At 36.4% G+C, this 23,977-nt stretch overlaps 1 protein-coding gene across 2 annotated transcripts; it reads right to left on the reverse strand.

Moving 5' to 3' along the window:
- KRAS (Kirsten rat sarcoma viral oncogene homolog) lies at positions 1-23,591 on the reverse strand. Of its 2 annotated transcripts, XM_009709655.1 has the most exons (6): positions 23,350-23,591; positions 16,970-17,148; positions 14,518-14,677; positions 7,089-7,204; position 4,157; positions 1-786 (listed from the first exon to the last, which is right to left on the reverse strand). In XM_009709655.1, the coding sequence occupies exons 1-6, from the start codon at positions 23,458-23,460 to the stop codon at positions 670-672; spliced, it is 684 nt and encodes a 227-aa protein (XP_009707957.1). In that variant the 5' UTR covers positions 23,461-23,591; the 3' UTR covers positions 1-669. The 2 variants fall into 2 exon arrangements, with proteins under 2 accessions (XP_009707957.1, XP_009707958.1); XM_009709656.1 differs by lacking the exons at position 4,157; positions 7,089-7,204.
- Between the last annotated feature and the right edge of the window lie 386 nt (positions 23,592-23,977).

Consider the following 23,977-nt stretch of genomic DNA (forward strand, 5'->3'; position numbering starts at 1 on the left):
TAATTTTTCTTTTTTTTATAGAAAAAATAGAGTATTTAAGGAGCGACCGTGACAAATTGCGGTGAAAAATTTTTTGTGAAAGTTTTATCTTTACATTCATTAAAAGTTGATCTGAAATGCTACAAGACTAGATGCCTAGAAGCAAAATCTACAGGAAGACTATAAAGGCTTCTGGTCTCTCTATATTGCAGTCAGTCTAAAATAAAAGAAAGGCTGAAATGAAAGTCTCTTGCTAACTAGTCCTTTTTCCCAACCAGATTTAAAAACAAAAAAATGCAAGGGGATGTTAGAATGTGTAGAGCATCATTTCATTGTTTGGTTTGCACACAGAACAGAAGTTCACGATCAGTAAGAAAAATAGGAAGTTAGCAACTGTGCATGCACCAACGAGTCCTAAGACAGTTCTCAGGTTTTTGTGTGTGGTTTTTTTTTTGTTTATTTTTGCCTTTTTTTTTTTTTCACAGGCATTGCTAGTTCAAGAACCAACAGTCAAAGAATACTGGCACTTTAAGAGGAATGAAGTTTCCACTGTCATTTAAAACAAGCATTCAGGTAAAGCTAGCAGGATCATGAAGCAGAAAGTAAAGTAATGCTAAAACAAATGCTAATAATTTAGTGTAATGTACAAAAATTACTTAAGTACTTCTTAAGAATAAGGATAAATTGTATTTACATAATTATACACTTTGTCTTTGTCTTCTTTTTCTTCTTTTTACCATCTTTGCTCATCTTCTCTTTGTGTTTTCTGATTTCTCGAACTAATGTATAGAAGGCATCATCAACACCCTGAAAAGATAGATACATGCACACATGAAGATCACATTAACAGACTTACATGCCTGCTTAGGTACAGCCTGTTTTCATCTGACCTGATCAGGCGAAGTGTGTTCAATCAGCAGTCTGTCTTGCTGCCTGCCAAGAGAGGTTACGCTGTCTTCTCCTTTCTGAGGCTTTTATAATGTTCCCTTGAGTAGCCTGTGGGTTGGAGGAATTGCCGGGCACCTCTCCAGCATTCCCGTTTCTTGGGAAGGGGAGTGCTGGGAAAAACATACTCAGATGAAGGGGACCTACAGTTGTCTCCTGTCATGTAAGAGGAACACGTCTGACTGCATTACTGTGCATGGGCAGAGGGGCCTGCAGGGCAGGAGCTTTGGGGAGTGGGCTGCCATCGTTTGAGCAATTAATCCTGGCTACAGGCTGTTCCTCTCCTGAGTTCTGAGCAGCACTCAAACAACCACTCAAATGAACTGGTTTGATGCCAGCAACAGCTAACACCTGCCTGCCCTCTTTCTCAGCTGTTCCCCAAGCTGGGCTTACAGCAGCCTGCAGGTGACTTACTGCTCAGGGCTTGACCAGAGATACCCCATAGGTCCAATTCCATTGTTCATAGGGTAAGGAAAGTAATACAGTGTACTGCCCTCTTCTCCATCTTGAAGAGGGCATGTGCTGTCCCGCCTCAAACTAGGAAAGTATAGGTACCACATGTTTAGATCGTAAGTATGTATACTATTACCACAGAATAAAGTTGTGAAGCATTAGCTAGCTTTGTTTATGTCTTGATCTATATGCAGCTTTAAAAAGTAAATACAAGTATTTATAGCAAGAATTCAATACCAAAGACACAGTTATGATGAATCTACATATTCAGGTCATTTCTCGGGCACACTGATACAGTAATCACACCACAGTTTTATAAATCTTTACATATGCAAATGACTCAAATCCCATGTTCCAATGATAAATTATTATTTGATAAATCATTGTATTCAATTTATATAGTTAAAGACACATGGAACACATTATCTCTGGTGCTGTATCATGTAGAGGTTCTTAAAATCTCCATGGCTACAGACAGAAAAGCTACTGTTTCTTCACATTGAGTCGGTTTTTATTTTGGGGGGTGTGTAATTATAGCTGACAAAAAATTAACTGTGGTCAAAGGAGACCAGCATGTCTAAAAGCTGGATATGAACCACTATCAAGTACAATGTTACATGGTATACTTTGTAACAACCTATTTACCTGAAACAGTTTAGCTAGCTTTCAGGTTGCTCCAAATTCCAATCAAGTACCCATGTTGTCAGTCAGCCTGTACATTAATAGTTTGAGTACTGAGAGTTATAAAATCACTAAGATAAAAAGCGATCTTGATCTTCACTGCCTTACTCCTTATATTATCTTTTAGATAGATCAGAAATAGTTGTCTACTGGTAATGTATCACAGCAGCCAACTGCGCCACTGTAGAAGTGTGTCTAGAAATTTAGCCCTACAACTGGCCGGCAGCTTCCTAGCTCTTGTCAGCTACAGAGCCTGCCTTCAAGCTACCAATAAAAATGAACAGTCTGCATTTACCCCTGCATGCCTACTTCAGTAAAAGAACTGGAAGTGAACTCTGAAAAAAACACAACAACAAAGAGCCAAAAATCACCTAATTTGTTACTGTTGTTTCAGTCAAACACCAAATGGTGACAAATCTTAATATGGGAAGTCCCAACAACAGAGAGGTGTTAAATAGCTTCGCTTATACAGCAATGCTCCCGGTATAACCTAGATTTATTTAAAACCTTCACATTCAAGTTCAAACATTTTCAAACATTTGCAAATAACTGATGTTTGATCAAAGTCCTCCGCAGTTTATCTCCCAATACTAATAGCACAATTTTGCAAGGTCTTGTAATATACAAAATACACTTGCAAATAACTTTTCCTACATTTTAAAATATTATTGATCAATATAAAATTAATGTAGCATGCCTAATGGAAGAGAAGCCTTTAGTTCTGGAAAAGGTCATGTCCTCCATGAATCTTTTGAGAATTAGAAATGCTTGGTATTATTTTACAGAGAGCTAGTGTATTTTCCTTATAGCTTCATCATTAATGCAAAAAAGTGAATATTTAGGAGTGTAAAAAAAATGATCTAGAAGTAGTGATGGTTCAAACTGTATCTACTGCGGTTCTCATCTCAGCCAGCTAGAAGAACAGTATTCAGAATCAATCACAACAGAAAGAATAGTTTCATTCCTACAACACAAGAATGGTGTAAGAAAAACCTCTGCACGCTACTCTCCTACAAGATTGTTCACACATCCTTACAAAACTACCTTTCAGTATTTCACACTCTCATAAATGTGTTAGAAAAATACTCATTACGAGGACAGTCACTAGCTTTCAGTGGTGTCTTCAAATGAGACACACTAAACAAATCGCAATTTAAGTCTTCAAATGAGCAACCCTTCCTCATTAAATTGGTTTTAAAATACAGAGAAAATAACTTGTGCAAAGTAATATCCAGAGACTATTATGGGCCTTTAAGCACATAACTTAACAATTAAGGCTGAAATCTTTCTTCTACCTAGTAGGGTGATGATCTTTTAGATACAGCACACGTTGCAAAATACAAGGGAATTAAAATTTTTTAATTCTTTAAAACTTTAAAATTATTAGTTTTGTATTTAGTAGCCTGGTCCTGCCACAATTCCTCTTAAATTCAGGTCATGAATATAACATGACATACAAAACTACATTTAGAATATTTGTGAATTAGAACTGAAGAACTCAACGTAAACTGAGATCTTTCACTTTCAGTCTGTGGATTACATTTTAAATGTAAGTAGTGGTTACTCTGTTTACAGAAGGTCTCTAAAGGCATCAATACTGTAAGACCACAGGCGGTCAACCTTTCTAGTTACTTCTTTCAGTAAGAAGGGACTGCATGCAGCTGACCATCCTCCCTCTAACAATGGAGTTATTGTGCGCAAGCTTTTTGGAAAGCATAAGATGTACTGAATGAGTGCTTTAAATCCAGGCCTAGGATTAGAAACTCAACATTCACTGTGCATGCTCAGAACTATACCCCACTGCCTCAATAAAGGTGCATTGACAGATCTTGCTCCTGGCACTTGTTTTTCCAAAGGGCAGCTACAAAAGGCAAAGGGAACAGAAAAATCAGAACTGTTCCCACAGAAACAGCCTGGTCCTGGCTACAACTTTTCTTTGGAGCACCACATGGTCCCATGACCATATAGAAGAGTCTGGATATGTGGCTGCATGGTTACAAGCATGTATGAGATTTGGCAACCAACCTGGCTCTCAATAAGAAGCCCTAAATTCCTAAGGAATTGGGAATTCCTTAATACCCCAGCCCCCAAAATAGACCCTTAAACAAGTCTGAAATTGTAGAAAAGAGTCCTCTTTATATTTTTTAATATACAATACACATATATATACACACATGTATCAGTCACGAGGAAGATAAATGATTTGTACAACTCTAGTACTATGGAAAAATCATTAAATTACAGTTTTAATCAAGAATCTAGACATTTTTTAATTCAAATCTAGAATTTTCGTAATTCAAACTTTTTACTATTAACCCAGCTCAATCTGATTACATTATCTAGATGTCTAATTTATGCCCTAGAGGAACTTTTTGTAATAGTATGCTTTTTATGTATAAACTTTAATGCATCCAAGAAAGAGACCTTTTGAGGATTTGACATCAGAGTTTTAGAAATGTCTTCTTGCTAGCTGGAAATTACAAATGGAGCAAAAGATGTTACGTACTTTCTGCTTTACTGTGTAACAGCCAAAGGAATGAGCCTCTTGGAAAGCATCAGCAGTTAATGGTGATCTAGGTACTCAAAGTTTTCAGTTACCTTGTACAACATTAATATAACTAAGAAGCCATCCCATAAGCAGGAAGAAGATAAAATTGAATATTCCAAAAGGTAGCAAGAGACTCTGAACCATGAAATTTGATTATCCACAGACAAAAAAAGGAAAATAAATACTGTCTATCATTGCAAACTGTGTTATAATGAATATTTTTGAAGTCTAAAATCCCAGCTGAAAAACTCAAATCATGAGGTGCTGCTCTCCTTAGCTATCTACTACGCATCAGGCTGAAAAATACAGATGATCTTCCTGAATGGAAAGTAATACAAGACAGACTGTTTTAAATGCCAGATTTCTTATTCCAGTGGAAATCACTACTGAACTACAGCTGTACCACAATAATTTTGGAATATGCTTTCTCCAGTTTAACCTCCTAAATACAAAGTTGCTGAGATGACTATCAATACTATGTAGACTTCAATTGAGTATAAAGACAAATGTTTCCTCCCCTGAGCAGACTCTTGAAGCTCTACAGTCTTATACTCAAGACTATTTTCTAAATAGTATGGGAAAAAAAAAAAACAAAACCAAAACACAAAACCAAAAACCCAACGATATCCATTGTTGACAAAAGATATTTCCCCGCTCTGGGGGAAAAAAAAGAGCAAACAAAAACCACGCACAAAACTCAAAAAAATATATTTCTCTTGGACACAGGCAGAGAGAAAGTGGGAAGCTGGTAGAAAGAAAGCATATGTTTACTGAGCTATCAAAAAGGATCTTAAAATCCGAAAAGATGCTTCCACTGAAAAAAATACTGAAAACCACAATTCCCACCATCCTGTTCTTCTCCCAAGGAAGCCCACAGAAAGGAAAAGCAGACAGAATTCAGGATCTTTAAAGTCTCAGTACACAAAAATAAATTCTGTTTTGAGGTATGGCTACATTAGTAAGACAGCAAAAAACGGCAAAGTCAGTTTTCAGAAGGCTACAGGAAGTAGGCTTAAGCCTACTTTTAATTCGTATTGCTCTCATCAAAAGTAAACTTGCCAAGCTACTGTTAGTTGGGTTTTTGGTAACTAGGAAAGAACAAAACAAGGTATTTTGATGGCATCCATTTTATTGATACTCAGATGCAAGACTGGGGAGCTTCCTAACTGAAATTTCCAGTTTCCTGCAAAGAAAACCTTCAATACAAAACAGTATCACAAAATGTATCTTTTTAAAGGAAACATCTAAAGAATTATCTCAAAGCAGTCATTCATCACTTAAAACCTGAGAATATAATAAGCCTGAGCAGATCTAGTGAAAACTGATATGAAACAAAATTTCTCCTCCTTCCCCGAGAAAAAGGAATAAAACTCCCTTATTGAAGGGAATATTCCTACAGTTCTGACAGTCTCTTTAGGATACAAGTCAAATTCCATGACCTCTCTGCAAGATGCTCTGAAGTGTGAAAGAACACCTTGAAAAGTAAACAGTTTTTCTTTTACACAATGGGAAATTCCAGGTCATCCTTCTGTTGGACAAGTATATAAGGAGTAACAACCTACTCTCTGCACTGGTGCAGTAAGAGGTAAAGAATTAATAGGAGAGTAATATACGCAAGGAGCTATTCTGATGGTTTGTTCAAAAAGCACTGGAAGTGATTTAGACTAGCACTTCTTCCATATCACAGTTTCTTCTTCCCTCTCCTCCTCCCTTTTCTTCTTACAGCAGAGTATACAGATAAAAAAATGATTTTGGAAGAATTTGGGTACTGGGGGTTTTGGTGCTTTTTTTGATTGTTGGTGGGTTTGGTTTTTCCCTCCCTCTCCTCCAGTTTTACTTCATTGTTGTTTCCCTCCCACCCCTTGTGAGGGCTCTCAAAAAAAGTGAAACCTTACCATTTTGTCCAAATCTGGATCACTCATGGCACTATAGTTGACAAAAAAGAAAACTAATGTATTTCTGGAAATACGCAATTTTTTAAGCTGGGGGAAAACAAGGAAAAATGGCATAGCATAAGGAAGGGCCTGAGAATTAAGAAATCCTGTACACCAGCTGCTAGCCAAATACTGCTTTGCTGGATCAGGAACCTCCTGTTTCTGCATCCGAGAAGGACTACAAATATTATGATCCTCTCCCTTCAGTTCATCAACCTGAAGATTCAATCAATGTTCACTTCAACAGTATTTCCAATATATCTGTAATAAAACTTTCCTCTTAACTTCTTCACACTCAAAAGTAGGTCTCTGTTTCACAGATGGAGAACTCCATATGCAGTAAAATTAATCTATTTATCAAAAACCCATGAAACAGGGCAAATCCAGAGTACTTGGGTGTTTGCTAGGAATATTATTCAGGACTGCTATACTGAAATCTGATTGGTTTTATATCTTCAAATATGTCATCAATTAACCATAAAATGTCTGATTGCAAGACTGTCAATCATTTTTATGTGGCAAGTGATTTGTAAAACTTACCCTGTTACATTACAAGGCATTTTTTAATTTTCACGCACCCTGGAGTCTTTTCTTCTTTGCTGATTTTTTTCACTCTGTACTGTCGAATCTCTCGCACCAATGTATAAAAAGCATCCTCCACTCTCTGCATTGTAAAACACAACTCCTTAAAAACCGCTTCATTAACAATCGTGACATACTGGGACACCCATAGCAGGGGAAAAAAAAAAAAAAACAAACCAGAACAAAGCCACTGAAATTATGAGCTTTACTTGAGAGAAGTACATGGATCTCCATTTATATATTTAAAATGCTGGGCTTGCACATTTTCTGCTTGATAAATACTTTTTAATGCAAGCAAAAGAGACATACTTAAAGAATTTATTGATTACCAATTACTGTGAATATCTGCGCTTCAAGCTCTCCTTTTTTTCCTGCAGAAGGTAACACTTGGACAAAAAAGAATAAGAAATATTTTCTTCCATTGCATACCATGCTGAAAATAATACCACTTGTGTTACTGAATCTTTTCACACATTTTTGTGGGCACAGGTGTATTTAGCAGGCACAAGACCTTATTAGATTGGTAACTGGGGGTACTTATAAACACACACACTTAACCACCTATTTTCACTTCTTAGCCAAAGTGAGAACCTGTTACTGTTTGGGCAGGCAAAGAAAAGTAAGTTCGTTTATGCTCTGTTCTTCACATAAGGTGGTGTACTTTCTTTGCAAAAATCCACGGAACAAGCTAACAAGTTATAGAAAAAGTCTCACCAGGTAATTTGCTAAGAGGTTACAAAGAAATAAAATCTTCTAAGAATACTAAATTTTGGGCAACATTATTTTTAAAGCTACTTACTTTACAGGACAAGCACTATGCTATTAAATTTAGGAAAAGGGGTATTTGAGTCACGGCAAAGTGCTTTTAAGAAGCACCTTAAGTATATTATATTTCAGAGTAACTTTCAAAAGTAATTACTTGCTGTAATTATAGAAGTTATTCTTCCATGCAGAAAAAGCACCAAGTTCATTATTATCACTTTGAAGAGCCTGGTTCACATCAACGTACAAGGCACACCTCATCTGTTGTCTCTGGGCCAGGCACCACGAGGGTCCCATAACAACAACTAAGTGCAAACAGCCTGCAAAGTTTTGCTGCTCCAATTTTTCTCTGGTTGAGGAGAGTATTCCACAGATAACACAGAGCTAAGTGTTTTACCTCTCTGGTCTCGCACCCTACCTTTCTGCAGCTCTGTGTTTAGGCCACTTGGGTATGATGATACCATACTCATTTGAAAAAAAAGTGAGGACTGAAGATATCTTTAAGTGAACACAAGATAAAGAGGTACAGCAACAGCTTTAAGTTATAGTATCTGTTATTTTAAACCGAGTATATCTCTGCATAAACTTAAAAATTTAGATAACTCTAAGGATGTTCTTGTTATAACAAGATGCAAAATGTTTAGCTGCAGCTTTTAAAGGGGAGAGCAAATCTCTCCTCTGCCTTACTGTCAGTCTCATTGCCAGTTTCCTCAGTCAGATCAACAGGGTTGTTAATTTAATACAAAGTCATTATTTGAAAATAAAACCAGAATAGACTGATCATTGTGGAAAACAGTACAACCATTTAAGCCGCGCAACTTTTATTACTGCCCAAATGCACAATTTGGAATTTTATTTGGCAGATTTTCCATAAATTATCTCTCCAACCCATCTTTATATTGTGCAACTAATAACAAAAATAGCTAACATTTACTGCCATAGTTCAGTTATTGGGTCATTTTGCATGAACTGTGCCATAGGTTATCACATTGAAGACTCATTCTGCCTGCACTGCTGCTTATCTGAGGGTTCTTCTGAACTACAGTGACTTGAACTTAAAGATTAAATGAATTATATTTATTCCTTGGATTGCATTTCCCTGTTTATATGTAATATGCCCTCTTAGGATGTAGTGAAGTATTGACGAGGCAACAAGTCTTACATTCTAGGTCTGAGAGTTGCAAAATAGAAAGCAAGCCATTAAAAAACAGCAAAACCCAAATAAAGCTCATACTTTCATGTATTCCTGGAAGGAATGGAAGTTTATTTCTGAAGAGGAAACAGTAAACACTGATCAGCTGCTTTGTGCCAAAGCACAGGCTGTACAATAATCAACATTTTTGCAAATCTACTGTTTTGCAGTAGAAATATGTAATTTGATTATGGAGCTTTCATTTGAATAATTAGATAACAATTCTTCAGTCAACATTTATTGCCAACTTTCCCATCACCAATATAAGCTATAATTTGCTTTAGCAATGCAGAGAGAGGGAGACACAGACAGAGTGAGAAAAGAAATTGCAAATACTGCCACCACCAAGAACAGTCTTATTAATCCTGTTGAAAAAAATTATTCTCAAAGAAAATCTGTGCAGAGACACATTTGCTAATTCATTAGCACAAGGTGACCATTTTGAAGAGCCAGGTGCCAGTCTTATAAACTCAAGAAGTAATTTTAATACCAATTTATTTTAAGATTCTTAAATATTTTTTCCTTAAATGAGCACGGAACATATATCTAAAATATGATTAGCCAGTTCTTTTAGCTGTCAGAACTGGAAGCAAAAATATCCTTTGGCAGATATTAAAAACTTCAAAATCTAAACAGCCCAAAGAACCCATGACCTTGAGGCAGTGTTTTCAAGATGCTTTTGACTCCTAGGAGACAGCCAAACATTCAATTTTAAATATGACTGTGCAAAGAAAGACTATTTCAAATACAGACCAAAGTACAAACAGGAATTTTCACATGTTCTGCTTCTGTAAATAGCCTTCAAAGGAAACTAATGAAAGTTGACATCTCACAAGTGTTCTGTGTCCACCTTTATAGACTTTATCAGAGCTGGTCTCCTAAAACCAACTGTTAGACAAATAAATAAATAAAATTAAAATTATTCATGAAGACATGAGAAAAACCAATACTAGTCACTTGCATAAAAGCACTCCCAACATAAAACTTTGTAGCAGTAAAGTCAGCTTAGCCAACACTGGAGAATACACAAGCCTGCAAAAATCTACTACCTCATGTAACATTTAGCTTATAGGTTACAGCTGATTTTTTGCTGTCTCTAAAAGACGTAATACTTCAAAAGAGTGTTTGGAAATAGTTAATACAACTCAGCCACACACAGAACCTCCACTAGTTTGGGGAGGGAGGGAGGGTTAAGCTGATCATATTATCTTATGACAGTAAAATGCCAGACATATATCAGTAAATTCATATTAAATACTGCACAAAATCATGATTAAAGTTAATCACTCCAAAGTTAAGAAGTGCCAGAATTAGTGCTGTCTGTCCTACCTGAATTGCATCCATTGCACGCATGTATCCTTTTCTTTGCTGCACCTATTTATCTTTACATTAGGCAAACAACAAACCTGTTTCCTCAGCATCCCGGAATCATTCAGCACACAAGCTGGATGCCAGGATTTGTTTCAAAATTATCAAAAACTTTTTTTTCTTGGGGTCTTGTTCTTGAGAAGTACTATGCTTTTTTAGAAAATTTTTAACTTGCAACAAACAAGTGACATGAAAAAACTCAACCCACATTGTGAAGTCTGTCTGACAAAGTTATAACTAATTGAAAACAAAGTTTTAAAATGGTACCTGTACACATCCACTACATTAAAAATGGCTTGGAGTGAAACACGTACAGTATCATTAAACAGATATGACAAATCCCTAAAAAAAATGGCAAGTTGGTTCAAGCAAACTAAGTTATCAGTTACTCATGAATCTTAACTGAAGTGTAGGAATGAAGTTCTGTAAATACTGCAACAATTACTTCATCAGAGCAGCTGCAGGTTCCCTATTTTCATCACAAGTTTGGGCCTAACCCATTGTACATCAGACAGCCAAAATAATTATAGTGCTTTTTTTAACATCATCCTTGTGATTTAGGTCAACTTCTTCATTAAACACTTCAAAAGTGTGTTTAAGTATATACTCTCAACAACAAGACCTAATGCTTTGGGGAATCCTTTACTACGCTTACAATAATGCCCATATATCTGCTTTTCCATTTAATTCAATACTAGCAGGACAGTTGAAATGTTTGAAGGAAAACAAAATCCTACAGTCAATCCACTTTTGGAGTATAGCCTTACAGCTTTTCCTTGTGCAACTCACAGGCAAATGGAAGCCCAGTAAAGAATACAGGAGGCAGCCTTGGTGAGGATAAATCCAGTTTGCCTCTCATCTCTCATTGATACCACTGATAATATTGGGAGCTATAGGCTCATGTGGACAGGGAGAATTCGAATTTAAAGCTTATGTCAAACAGAGAAAAGTGAAAACAGCTATCAAAACAAACCTAAGAAATTCATACCCTTCTACATAAGGATTGTGAAAGGATGAGCATAAGTGATGCGCATGCCTTACAAAACCACCAGTATTGACACGTGTTTACATTTAGAACTAGGACTATCACTACTTTTCATAAATTACATTATAATCATTTCAGTCAATGTTCTAATTAAAAGAAAATAATAATCTATAGCCTTATATCCAAGTTGTAGGGTCCACTAAGGAAATGTTTCACTGATGACTCAACGATTTGTAAGAAAATTTACACAGTGATTTGGCTTAAAACACAACCTTTTTGCAGTAAGTTAAAGTTTACATCTTTATTGCCAGTCAGAGCCAAATAAAAACAAATACACTAACTTCTAGACCAACTTCTTTCTGCACTTTGTTTCAGTGTTTTTCTCCTTCCTATTTTTGACCTTGTCTATGAATTTTCGAAAATCTTAAAAACTGACTTAGTTGGAACTGAGATACCATTCTGCATGAGCATACAATGCCATCATTTTAAAAAAGGGTCTTGTCAATCAAAACAGACTACATGGAAAACTTCTTTCCATTTCTATCTCCCCTGTTTCCTTCCCCAGAAACCTTTCAGATTCTCTCTGAGCTCCAGAAGTAGGGCATGGGGAAGGGCTGAAGGAAGACAACAGTGGGGGGCCCTTCAACAGGGCATTAGTGCCAATGTTTCACTGTGGTGGGAGGTGCGTACAGGAAAGGAGAAGGAGGTTCCTACTTCTAAATATTCATGTCAGACATTCTACAGACTCCAGAAGTTAACAGACCACCAGCCACATCTGTTCATACTTAGAAGTTCTGCATGTAACCAGAGAGGACCAGATTGATTGATTTATTTATTAGCCAAGGACTGAATTCTGCCCAATAAAAATATAGTCCACAGGCCACATGCAGCTCACAAAATGGTTTGAGTCCCCTAATTAAAAAAGTTACTTTGCAAGATGTGTGTGTGTATATATATGCATGTATTTTTTATATATGACAGTATGACTGAAAAATCATAATATGTAAATCCATATGCATACATATATATACACTAATATTTAGATCTTGTTGTAATTAAAGATCAAGTTCTTCCTCCAATTCCCTTTTGTCTTCTCAAAAATATTTTATTAACACAGCATCTTATGAAGCAGTTTCATAACGCAACACGTTACGAACAGCACTGCAAAAGAATTAGCAACCATACCTAGCGGTTCCAACTTTTAGAAGCCAACATTCTCAAAAGAGTATATTGGGTATCTTTATTTTAAAATCCACGATACGCTTTTAGGAACTCCTTATCAGTCGAGGGTGTTAAGCTCAGCTTTGAAAAACAAAAGCCAACAGTCAGATCCCTTCTGTAACATTTCAGTTGGCACCTCCAGAAATATAAAGTCACCGACAAAAGCAGTCAAATTATACAATGACAGTTCATATAGGACTGATCTATTGTCCTCTGAAACAAGTACAAACCTCTGGCCAACCTCTTAAAGAGTCCGAAAGATAAAAAAGCAGATACTACTTTGTGTAAACAAAGATTATAAAACCGAACAGGAGTGGTGATTTTTGAGCATGCAATTTTGTGTTGGTTAGGCACAGTGGGGCTGCTTGTAGGATTAAACTGCAGGTGGGGTGCGGAGAAGAACTCTTTGAAAATACACCATTGTATCAACATACTTTTATTAAAAGTGGCTATGTCAAAGAGATATTTCCTGAACAAAGCCTGATGCTCTATAAAATAGGCTGAACAAAGTTAAATCTAGATGTTAGTACAAAACTATTATTTCAAACCTCAAATATAACTTCAGAGTTCTTCCTTTTTTATCTTACCATCTCAATGAAAGCCACTAATACAGAACCTTCCAAACAAGAACACTGTAATTATTCAGTGCACTTACATGCCACATTCTTCAGAACACTCCTGTGGCCTAATTTATCCTCAGCCATTAAAGTTGTGTAGTTTTGTTCTTTTAATCCTACCTAACAGAGACCTTGTCTATTGCCAAAAGTTAGCATTCCTTTGATTCCTCTGTAAAGTTTTACTAATTAGTCCAGGTTTCAACTTGGGTGGGTGTGGCAAGTTTGCACTAATAAAATATTTATTTCTTATATCCAAAAATAACTTGCATACTTGTCTATGAGGAAACCCTGCCAAGTGATGCAGCTGAATCTATTTAGCAGTTACTCAAATTGCAGTATTCTGCCCTTATTTGCCTCCTTTCGCTACATCTAATTCCTGATTCATAACTTGCGCATAACACTTATGATTATGCCGGGAGTCTGAGTTTTTCAGCCACTTAGGCCTGATCTAATTTGTACTGACAGTAAGTGTTTGCTCTTAAAAGAAAAAACATAAATCGGCATTTTTCAAAAAGGATGCTTTCTTCCAGAAGTACCTTCCAGAAGTTTCACCTGTATCTGTAGAGCTTATCTTCTCCTGAATGCACAGATGTACCGCTATGTGCGCCTTTGTCCTAGCAATCCCTGAGAGAAGCACTGCAAGGACCCTAATGGCTGCCTCTTTCACCTATACCAGTACGGTACAATAAACCAACAGCGATCACTAAAATCTTAGAAGACTATCAGTTTACACAAGCAATTAATCCAGTAATTTCAAAATAGACTTATGGTCAATTGCTTAGCTATAAAAAGGTCCATCGAGCATGTCCCACTACTGCTGAATCAATGCCTCAAAGAAAAATTCCTTTTGCTATTAATGAAAAGACTTAAAACAGAATAAACTAATTAGCTGTTTGTGTGCTTAATCCTCTTGCTGAGGAAAAAAAGCATTTCACCTTGAAGTAGAAGTGCTTTTTATTCTATTAAAACCTATCACAACATTAAGAACGCTGCAAAGGTCTGACAGTGGAGAGTAATAGCAGGCCAAGTCTCATTCTTCAAGTTTTGGCGCAACTGAAGCAAATCACTCGTTAATAAACAATTACCGGTTATCAGCAAGTAGACAGAAAGAAGAGACACCACAAGAATTTGTACTCCGGAGAAATACATCAATTGATATGACCAAGAAATGGTCAACGCCTAGAATAATTAACATCATGATAATTCAGATGAGAGGTCTGCATTTGTATCTGCTAAGTTTTGAGCTTTACCTGTCTTGTCTTTGCTGATGTTTCAATGAAAGGAATTCCGTAACTTCTTGCTAAATCCTGAGCTTGTTTTGTATCTACTGTTCTGGAAGGCAAATCACATTTGTTTCCTACTAGCACCATTGGGACATCTTCAGAGTCTTTAACTCTCTTTATTTGTTCCCTAAAAAGAAAAAAAAACAAACAAAACACCACAACCAAAAAAACAAAAACCAAAAAGACAGATAGTATTTAACAGGTATTAATAGTTTATATGGTAGATTTTAAAACAATGAAAAAAGTTACATGAACAGATTCCAACATCATTCTTTGTGTTAATTTACTGAACATACACTATTAGAAGCCACCCCAAAAAAAAAAAATTGGCCAATCCTGTCACCCTCAAGTTTATCATCTTATTAAAAAAAAGTTAACATTTTGCAAACTACTATAGATTTTGATGTCATCACACTTTTTTTTTTAGTTTTTAACAGCTAAGATAAAGCACTGTCAAAAGTGTTATGCCTGTTGTCTTGATTCTGGTTTGGTTGTTTTGGTTTTTTTAATTAAAGACAGCATTAAAGACTCCAAATTTAGACAGGGGTTTTTAAGCTTTGAATACCACTGGTCTGGTTCTTTACAAAGAGAAGTTTGGTAAGAGTCCTTTCCAACACTAGTGAGAAAGCATCTCGAAGTACTAGTTATATGTATTGTCAAGAATCTCAAATAAGAATCATCAATTTCATTACTTTTGCCTTCCTAAATAATCTAGCAGTATTTTCCTTGATTAATACAGTCACTGTTTTCAGTTATTTATTTATAAGCCCTCAGCTTCAGTCTGCAAGGTTATCCACAAGTGTGTGAATGCACAGTAGAAACTCCAGCATTCAACTCACAGCATTCTTTGAAATAAACTGGGAAGACCTTCTTGCGCAAGTCTGCAACTGTCTCTTTGAAAACAAAAATTCCACCTAAAAACCTCTATGCTCCTCCTTCTCCTTACATCAACATCTATCTTACCTTTTGCCATTCTTCCTCTACAACCAGAGGAAACCCATTTGTAATAATCTGGTTCGATAACGAAGAGAAGTTTATAGTTTTTCTCAGAGCAATGGATATGTTGGGGTTTTTTTAATTTGTCATCCCTGCTGTGCTAACTCTTAACTGTTTCTTTGATTTTTTTTTTTTAAGTCACTAGTACCAATACATTCAATTAGAACATTGTACATATAATGAAATTTATACAAAGGCTCACTAGCTCAATTTAAATATAAAAAAGAAACAGTCCTGAAAGCAAGTGCTCTTGATCTCTCCCTGGGTTAGCATGCACCAGTTTTGCCCATCATTTGCAACCGTACACCTCTGATCCCGCAGCTGCTCTAGGGCGATAAGCCAGCAGTAAACTATTTCTGTAGGTAGGCATCTACCTGTTTAGCTACTCACATCAGCACACTACACAATCAAAGGAGCTGACTTGCTGGCATATGGGAAAAAAATGAAACTATGCAATCAGGGCAGTTGCACCTGCTGACTTCGATTACCTTCAACTGTCATGGTATCCCACCTTAAATGAGAAACTGTAACTTCTAAGAAAAATGTGCAACTTCAGCTTATGAGTAGATGTTTGGTTTGTGGGTAATACTGATAGCAAAATACTCCTCCACCATAAAGCAATGTTGATCTGACAGCATTATAAATGCCTAACTATGAATAGCTTAACATTGCATGTTTGGGACTAATCTTAAACTGATGCTGCTAAACTCAGTGATCTTTGGTGGGATTTGCATTGCCTTCTAACAGAATACCCAAGGATAATTCAGTATAATAGTAAGCTACTAAGTTATAAATTATCTGGTATGGTGATCACCAGACTGCTTCTATTTCTCTATTAGTGTAGCTGATAAAGAAAGCACGAGTTGAAATTTTTAACTAATTATGAAAAAAAAAAGAGAATATGAAGAAACTAGTAAGAGGTTGTTTTTTAGCAGTCATCCTAGAGCTCTGATTTTGTGTGAGTCTGCCCTTCTTAGGCATTAGGGCTCACACTCGTCACTCTTCTAGTAACAGCCTGCAGGTATTTCCCCTCCACCCTCGGAACAAAAGCTAGCAATTCATATTGTCTGTACAATTTCAATTGCATAAGTTTTTCCACCTTAGCACACAATTTTATCTATGGAATGGGCAGTTTACCTTTAGCTAAGTCTTCAGTATGAATGGGCAGAAATACTAAGTCACATTAGTTTATACAAGAAGAGCTTTCAGATATTTTTTCTGCCTAACTTGCGAATGAGGCAGCAGATTTTCAGATTGTCCCAAATTCCAGACCTACAAATGCACAAATAAGTTGCAACGTTGCTAATTTGCAAATTTCCCCTTAGATGCTATTTCATAAGAGATTGTTCTATTACCTAGTGGAAGAGCAAGCAACATATCCACCTAATACAAGAGTCAGTCGATTATCTTTCAATCTACCCACCTATAATGGTGAATATCTTCAAAAGACTTTGTATTGTTTATAGCAAATACACAAAGGAAGCCTTCCCCTGTTCTCATATATTGGTCCCTCATTGCACTGTATTCTTCTTGACCTGCTGTATCAAGAATATCCAAGAGACAGGTTTCCCCATCAATTACTACTTGCTTCCTGTAGGAATCCTAAGAAAGGAAAAAAAACATAAACCTTGGTTAAACACAAACAAGTACGATTTTGAACATCTGTAACTCAGGAGATATTAGTTGTTTACTAGTAATCAAAGATGACTGAAAACACTTAAGAGTCAAAATTCAACTTTACAGATGGGCACATGACAGTAGGAAAACAGTATCCCATATTTACAGGTATACAGTCACCCAGAAGTGGAAAGAGCACTGAAAGGACATGTTCTTATCTGCATTCTGCATCTACAGTGATTAACAGTGCATGTGTGCACACACATAGAAAGAGGGCAGTGTTCTTATTTTGCACAAAAGGATAAAAAGTACAAATCAGATCCAGATCAAAAGCATCTCCCCTTTGTTCCTGTTAATAGAAGAACTGAAAAAACATGTAATCCTGATTTTAAATGGTTTAGCTTTGTTTAAGCTTACTCAATTTACCAAATTTTTTTAAAAATTAAAATTTGACCTTCATTCTATGGATGTTTATGAAATCGTTGTGCCACAACAATGTACAAAATAATAAAATAGAAAGAGTGCACAAGCAAGACAACTCCAAAAATCTATGCCACTGAAAAGCAAATGAAGTATAAAAAGCCTTCAGTGTTTGGGACAGGAAATCTGTTTTGCACACCCAAGCAGGTGCATATAATGATATTTGTTATTAAGTTATCAAAGTTGAGTTGATACATTTGAAGTTCAAGCTTTTTAGCCAAGACAGACCAACAGAGTCACACAAAAGCCCTGATGGGTTGGTTCAGAGATGTTGGAACAAATTATTTCAATGCTATCAATTCAAAGTTTTCAGGTCACTGATGCAAGTGGTTAAAATACGTACAAAGTCCCAAGCAACTACATGTTAATGTCTATGTACAGCTCTTTTTGGTGCTAGGCTTCTAGGACTATACAGTTTTAGTGATAAGAACATAAGCATTACTTTCCCAATAACTTCTATAAACATCTATATATTTGAAATAAAACCATGTCAATAAGCTTTAAAAATAGGCAATTCAGCAGTGCCATGAATTATTCTCAGTAAACAGTACTTATAACAATTAAAAGATATAAACACAAAGTCTTGGTATTACCTTTCAGATCCCTTAGCTAGAGATTAACACAATAGGTATTGTTCTTTTTAACACTATACAGAAGCGAACCTAAGCTACTAGGAAGGGAATTAAAGTTGCAATTCTAGCCTACTTCAGGATGAATTCAGAATGACCTTCCTTCCTTTGTACCCATTTTAAGGCACAGCACACCTACTCCTGTGCACTTTCTATCTATTAGTATTTTTACATTTTACTCTTTTCTTCCTTGTTGCTCACGCTAAAAAAAAAGTGGGAGATAATTGTATAGAATCAGCATCTTAAACTAAACAAACTCTGTAATCTCACATTTATCTTGAGCCTGGATGACATTTAACAGCATCAGGCAAAACAATATTGACTGTTTACCTTAAAGATAAAAAGTTTACACCTCCAACATGATTTTGGAAATAAATATTTCACAGAAGTGCAAATTCAGTGTTCAAGTAAGAAGTAGGTAACTTACTTTAGAAACATACAGGCCACTTCTAAATATTGATACATCTGAGACAAATACACAAACTCCATAGTGTTTAAAAATAAGGTTAATATTCTATCTCATTGCTTACAGGGAAAAAAAAAAACCAAACAAACACCACCACCACCACCCCCCCCCGAGAACGCATCTTTATTCCAATTCACTTAAATTCAATAGCAGATCCCCCATGTCCTATGATACCTTTATCACAGTTCACAGTGAAGTACTAGCAGAACTTCTATCATTATACTGGGCATATTTACAAAGCTTTCATTTCCTCTTCTTGCAATTTGACTGCTAGTTTAAAAATATGAAAAACAGTTCTTGAAAAGCCTGTATTATTCCTTCACGTCTTAGCACTTCAAAGGAAATTCCCCTCAACTGAGCTCTAAACAAAAGCTTTAAGTAATTTTCATCACAGAAAGCCATTTTTCAGAGAAAAGAAAATCACTTTTAAGAATTGCTAGCTTTAGCATGCCTACCATGTTACCAGTAGCAGCAAAGATGCACCAATATAAAGCACAGCACAGGTACAAAAGGAAGGAATGCTTTGAGATGACAGTTGTTTTGCTCACTTCTGGAGAGAAAATTTTGTCACTAGAAAGGGTATTTGAGGCAGAAGGCACAGAAAGACATGGGAGAGAAAATTCAAGCTTATGATTTCCCTCCAAGCTACTGAAATAATAAACACTTGGCTTTTTTGCCCCTTCCCCCCTGCAAAACATCAAACCTGAAATCACATTTGTCACTGTAGGAAAGAAAACCGAAGCACCACATTAAAAGCTCAGGCTACTGGGACCCCCACCTCCATCACAGTGAATATCAGTGTAAACATACGCAAGATAAAATCTGTTTATTTAAGTGTTACCATACTGTAACAATTACCAAGTCCTGCAAAACAGAATGTAGGATGTAACCAACTTATGCCACTATAGTACTTGTGGCATTTCTGCTTCAAAATGCAATTGCAGAACCAAATGGCCAGACTCCCCTTCAACAACAAAAAAAATAACCTTCTAATCTATAAATTTCATAATTTATTAAAATCCAGTAGCTTTACTGCACTTTGGAAGATTTGCAGTAATGAATGCAACAAAGAAACAATGAAGAAACATCCAGTATAAGGCTATTAAGTAAAAACAAAATGCAAAGTAGAAGTTAATTTCAAAGCAGTACCCAACTCCAAATACAAATTTGCAATTTTTCCCCAGTATACAGAGTCAACATATTTATATAAAAAAGTTTTAATTTCATTAATCACTTAACGTGTTTTTATTGGTCTTTCACAAGCCATAAAAATCTGCTTGAATTATGCTAAAGAAGTAATAATTCCATCTGTTCACAAACTCTGATAAAATGTGATAGGACATCTCAGCTGTACACTACATATGGAATTTATCTAAAGAAACCTCACTGCTTAATAAATCCCATCTAAGCAAGTATCTTATTTTGTAAAAATCCATTTTACCAGTGATTATGTTAAAATATCACAACTACTAAGACTAAGCTATTACTAAATATTGATGGAAGTTTCACAGGTGCGTAGGTCATTTAAGAACACAGACTTAAATATCAGTATTCCTAAACCAGCCGAGGGATTTTGCTAATCCAATTGAAAAGCCTCTGACAGGCAACTAGGAAAGCTGTTCTTTCTCTAGGACATTTAAAAGAGGACATGCATTTAGCACTAAAACATTCTGAAGCTGTAAAAAAAAAAATTAAAATAAACCAAAAAAATTTTAAATTACATTATCACACCAGGTATCACTACTAAAGATTTAACAAACCTCGACCAGTAGAGGTCACTAGTCCAACTGTTCTGTGTATTGGGCCAGCGTTACAAGGGTTAGTGTACATACAGCTAAAAAAACCCACTTAAAATCGCTTGGCTGTAAATCTGTGCTTGGACATCTACTACAGATATGAAATCGTGAAACACAAAAAGCATATAGATTTGAATAACAGTAGCCACCCAAATATGCACTCATTTTAATTCCTCCCCCTGCCCCCATCATTGCTACGCTGAAGTATATAAAATACTCAAGCAGTCCATGAAACGTCGATTTTTCCAAACAAGTTATTTGTTGAATCATTAAGTCTATTCCACTGAAAACAGCAACAACAACAACATTGTAACTGCATCTGTCATTGAGTAACTAGTATATTTTTTTTCCTCCCTTCAACTGCATCAGGTCTCCACAACAGAAGAATTTTAGAACTGTTGAGTTTCGTTTTGTTTTGTTAATCACAGGAAAGATTTAAAGTTATTCAATAACTGTGTAGTTGTGGAATCCACTATAGATAACAAACATTGGGCTCTTTTCTCTGTCTAGCCCAAAATATTTAGCTTGATTATTTATCTGCAAGGGAAAATGAGTATTTTGGCAACAGCCATATGGCAATGAAAGAAACAGCAGTAAGTGAGAAACAATAGTAGCGACACTACTGAACGGTCTTAACTGTTATTATTTACCAGTCAAAGCGACTTTAGCCTTATTTCCTCATACTGCATAAAAACCACTCTACAGCTATTGTTCTTTGCTCAGCCCCTACCACCACAACTGCACCTACACAGGAAGCACAATCAAGCAACCCTTCTCAACTGAATGGGATTCTGCCCATGCAAGGACTGAAGCATCTAAGCTCAATTACCAGCCCATTCTCTGCAACTTTGCCACTCCAAATCACAGACCACTCTTATTATAACTGAACTGTTTCTTCCCTACAAGCTTACCTACATGATTATAGCACTGTGAGCACAGACAAGGTGATTTACAACACGAGTAGGAAGATACAGTCTCCATCCTCAAGGTCTCAGAATTTACAAGACAAAAAATGGTAACTAGTGCTCAGACAAGAATTTGCAGGAGTTGTAGAAGATTAATACTGCTGCACGCCACAAGTTGTGGATGCTGGTAAAACCCATTAGGTTAAAGGTTTCTTTCTTTCAGAAGAGCATACTGATTCTGGACCACATCACAGCGTTACGGTCATCCTGCACACTACAAATAAAAGCCACAGTTCTGGGATTTTAGGTTCTTTCTATAAGGAACTGTATTTTGATTCTATTATTTTACAATAAAATGTATTTGGTATTCCCCAAGATACTCAGCTTGTGATTAGCAAAATCCCTCAAGTGATTCAGGAATGCTGGCATTTAAGTTTCTGTGTTCCTAAACTGTTTACTCAGTTCTGGCTTTATATGACAACTTATAACATAGAAACTCCACAGTATTTTTTTTAATGCCTAAACACACCCCTAACCTAAGAGAAACCCAGATGACTATGAACAAGTATTACAAAGATCAACATCCTCCAAAGCTCCTTTTACAAGAAAAAGTAAAATCCCATTTAGCTTGTTCCTCTCATTGAGTTGTGTGTGTTTTCTGGTTTTTTTAAGCATGTTGTGGGTTGCTGTTGGTGTAAGATTTCACATCTTAGTAACTGAAAGAGCTGCTCTCCTAGAGCAAGTCAAACAGTCTTCCCCTCTCCAGAGGTCTACTCACAAAATCTTCTACAAGCATACATGAGGTTATTTGGCCATGCAACAGAGAGACAGGACAACACACAAGCACATTAAGGTAAACTCGAACTCAAGCCAACACATCTCTGTTCGGGGAGCATTAACTCAGGCCTGTACTTCACTGAAGGCAGCTTCTTACATCGCAGGGCACTGGCTCCTTTCGCTTATGTCTACCTGAAAATGACTACACAGCCATTTTCCGAGTCACCATTTTAAGCCTAGATTTAAACTCTTGCGATTCCTTCAAGTGAGCTTGGAAGTGCCTCATTGTATAAACATATAAATGAAGTCATAAACTACAGAGCTTCACTGCTGGGAACATAAAAATCTTGGGTAAATTATAGTGTCATTTCTCCTTTTATACGGTCTGAGGTTATTAAATCCAGCAATCCACGGGAGATTTCAGACAACACTAATATTTTTGTTATATTTAAAAGGCAGAGCTTGCCTGCTCCTTAAAAACCTCTAAAATATCACAACTTTTAAAGCTTAACTACAATTTCAGATTTTGAGGAACTGTGCCATGTATTTCAAAGAATCCACTACAGCAGCTCTCTTACAACATTTTTTTCTAGAGATAGAAACGCAGACTGGTGTGTTTAAAAAAAAAAATAAAATCAGGCTCCAAATTTTTGCTTTACTCACCATAACATTCCAGGACACATTTCTCACCATGTGAAACAGATCCTAATGATAAGAACTGAGAAAGCTTGATGCATACATTTCAGAACTACAAGTTTTTCTCCTTGATATCAAAAAGGAAAGTCACACTTCAGAGGTTGCATGCAAAGCCATGAAGTTTTGCCAAGCATTTTCAAGCGAATTTGGCAAATACTTTGTCACTGAGATGCTAAAAATATGCACCCAAATTATCCAACAAAACATTGTTTAATTGATCAACATTGTTCATTTTTTACTGCAGCTGTTGTTTCACAGCCAGATCAAGAAGCACAGCAATTTCCTCTCCAATGCTGGTCCAATGGTGACCATTATCTTCGAGCTCTTTTTATTATAAAGCTTTGTTCTACGTTTTTGTGGTAACTGTCCAAAAGTAAACAACTACCATTACTACTGATAATCTCTCTTCATAAAAAGTATAAGATGAAATTGTTTACCTCTATTGTAGGGTCATATTCATCCACAAAGTGATTCTGAATTAGCTGTATTGTCAAGGCGCTCTTGCCTACACCACCAGCTCCAACGACAACAAGTTTATATTCTGTCATTTTTTAGCAGACCTGATGACAAAGAAACCAACATTAAGCAGAGTCAGGCTCCAACTAATGAGGATGCTGTTGGTGCGTTTTCATTCGGTATCACGTTTCTTTACTATTACCGGAAAGCAACTCCCTCCCTGAAAGACAAGACAAAAAGCTGTGAGGGAATGCGATTTGTCAAATAAAATTATACACAGAAAATATAGCATGGGCACTAAGCTGAAGGGCACCAACTACAAAGAGATAAAAAAACCAAGGATACACTAAATTCAAAGGTCAAAGAATATTTCTTGTGGGGCAAAGATTTTGTTCTCCGCTGCTTTCTCCCAAAACCTCGGTGACTGTGAAACCTCCCGGATTTTTACGAAAGCCGGGCCCAACCGAACGCCCTCAGGTTGAGCCACAAACCCGGGAACGCTCCTCCTGCAACTAACTGGCTGTGACGGGACAGGCGCGGGTGCGAGCACAGCTTCACCTGACGAATTCGTCTCCTCAGGTTTGGTTTTTTGTTTGGTTTTTTGTTGTG

The sequence above is a fragment of the Cariama cristata genome, unplaced genomic scaffold, assembly GCF_000690535.1.
Source record: "Cariama cristata isolate BGI_N322 unplaced genomic scaffold, ASM69053v1 scaffold39211, whole genome shotgun sequence".
NCBI lineage: Eukaryota > Metazoa > Chordata > Aves > Cariamiformes > Cariamidae > Cariama > Cariama cristata.

Excerpts from the sequence above, each read along its gene's own strand:
- KRAS (XM_009709655.1), bottom strand. The coding sequence starts at position 23,460 with ATGACAGAATATAAACTTGTTGTCGTTGGAGCTGGTGGTGTAGGCAAG. Across the intron at positions 14,678-16,969 it reads GAAGATATTCACCATTATAG|GGAACAAATAAAGAGAGTTA; the intron begins GTGGGTAGATTG and ends TTTTCTTTTTAG. Across the intron at positions 7,205-14,517 it reads CATCAGCAAAGACAAGACAG|AGAGTGGAGGATGCTTTTTA; the intron begins GTAAAGCTCAAA and ends TTTACAATGCAG.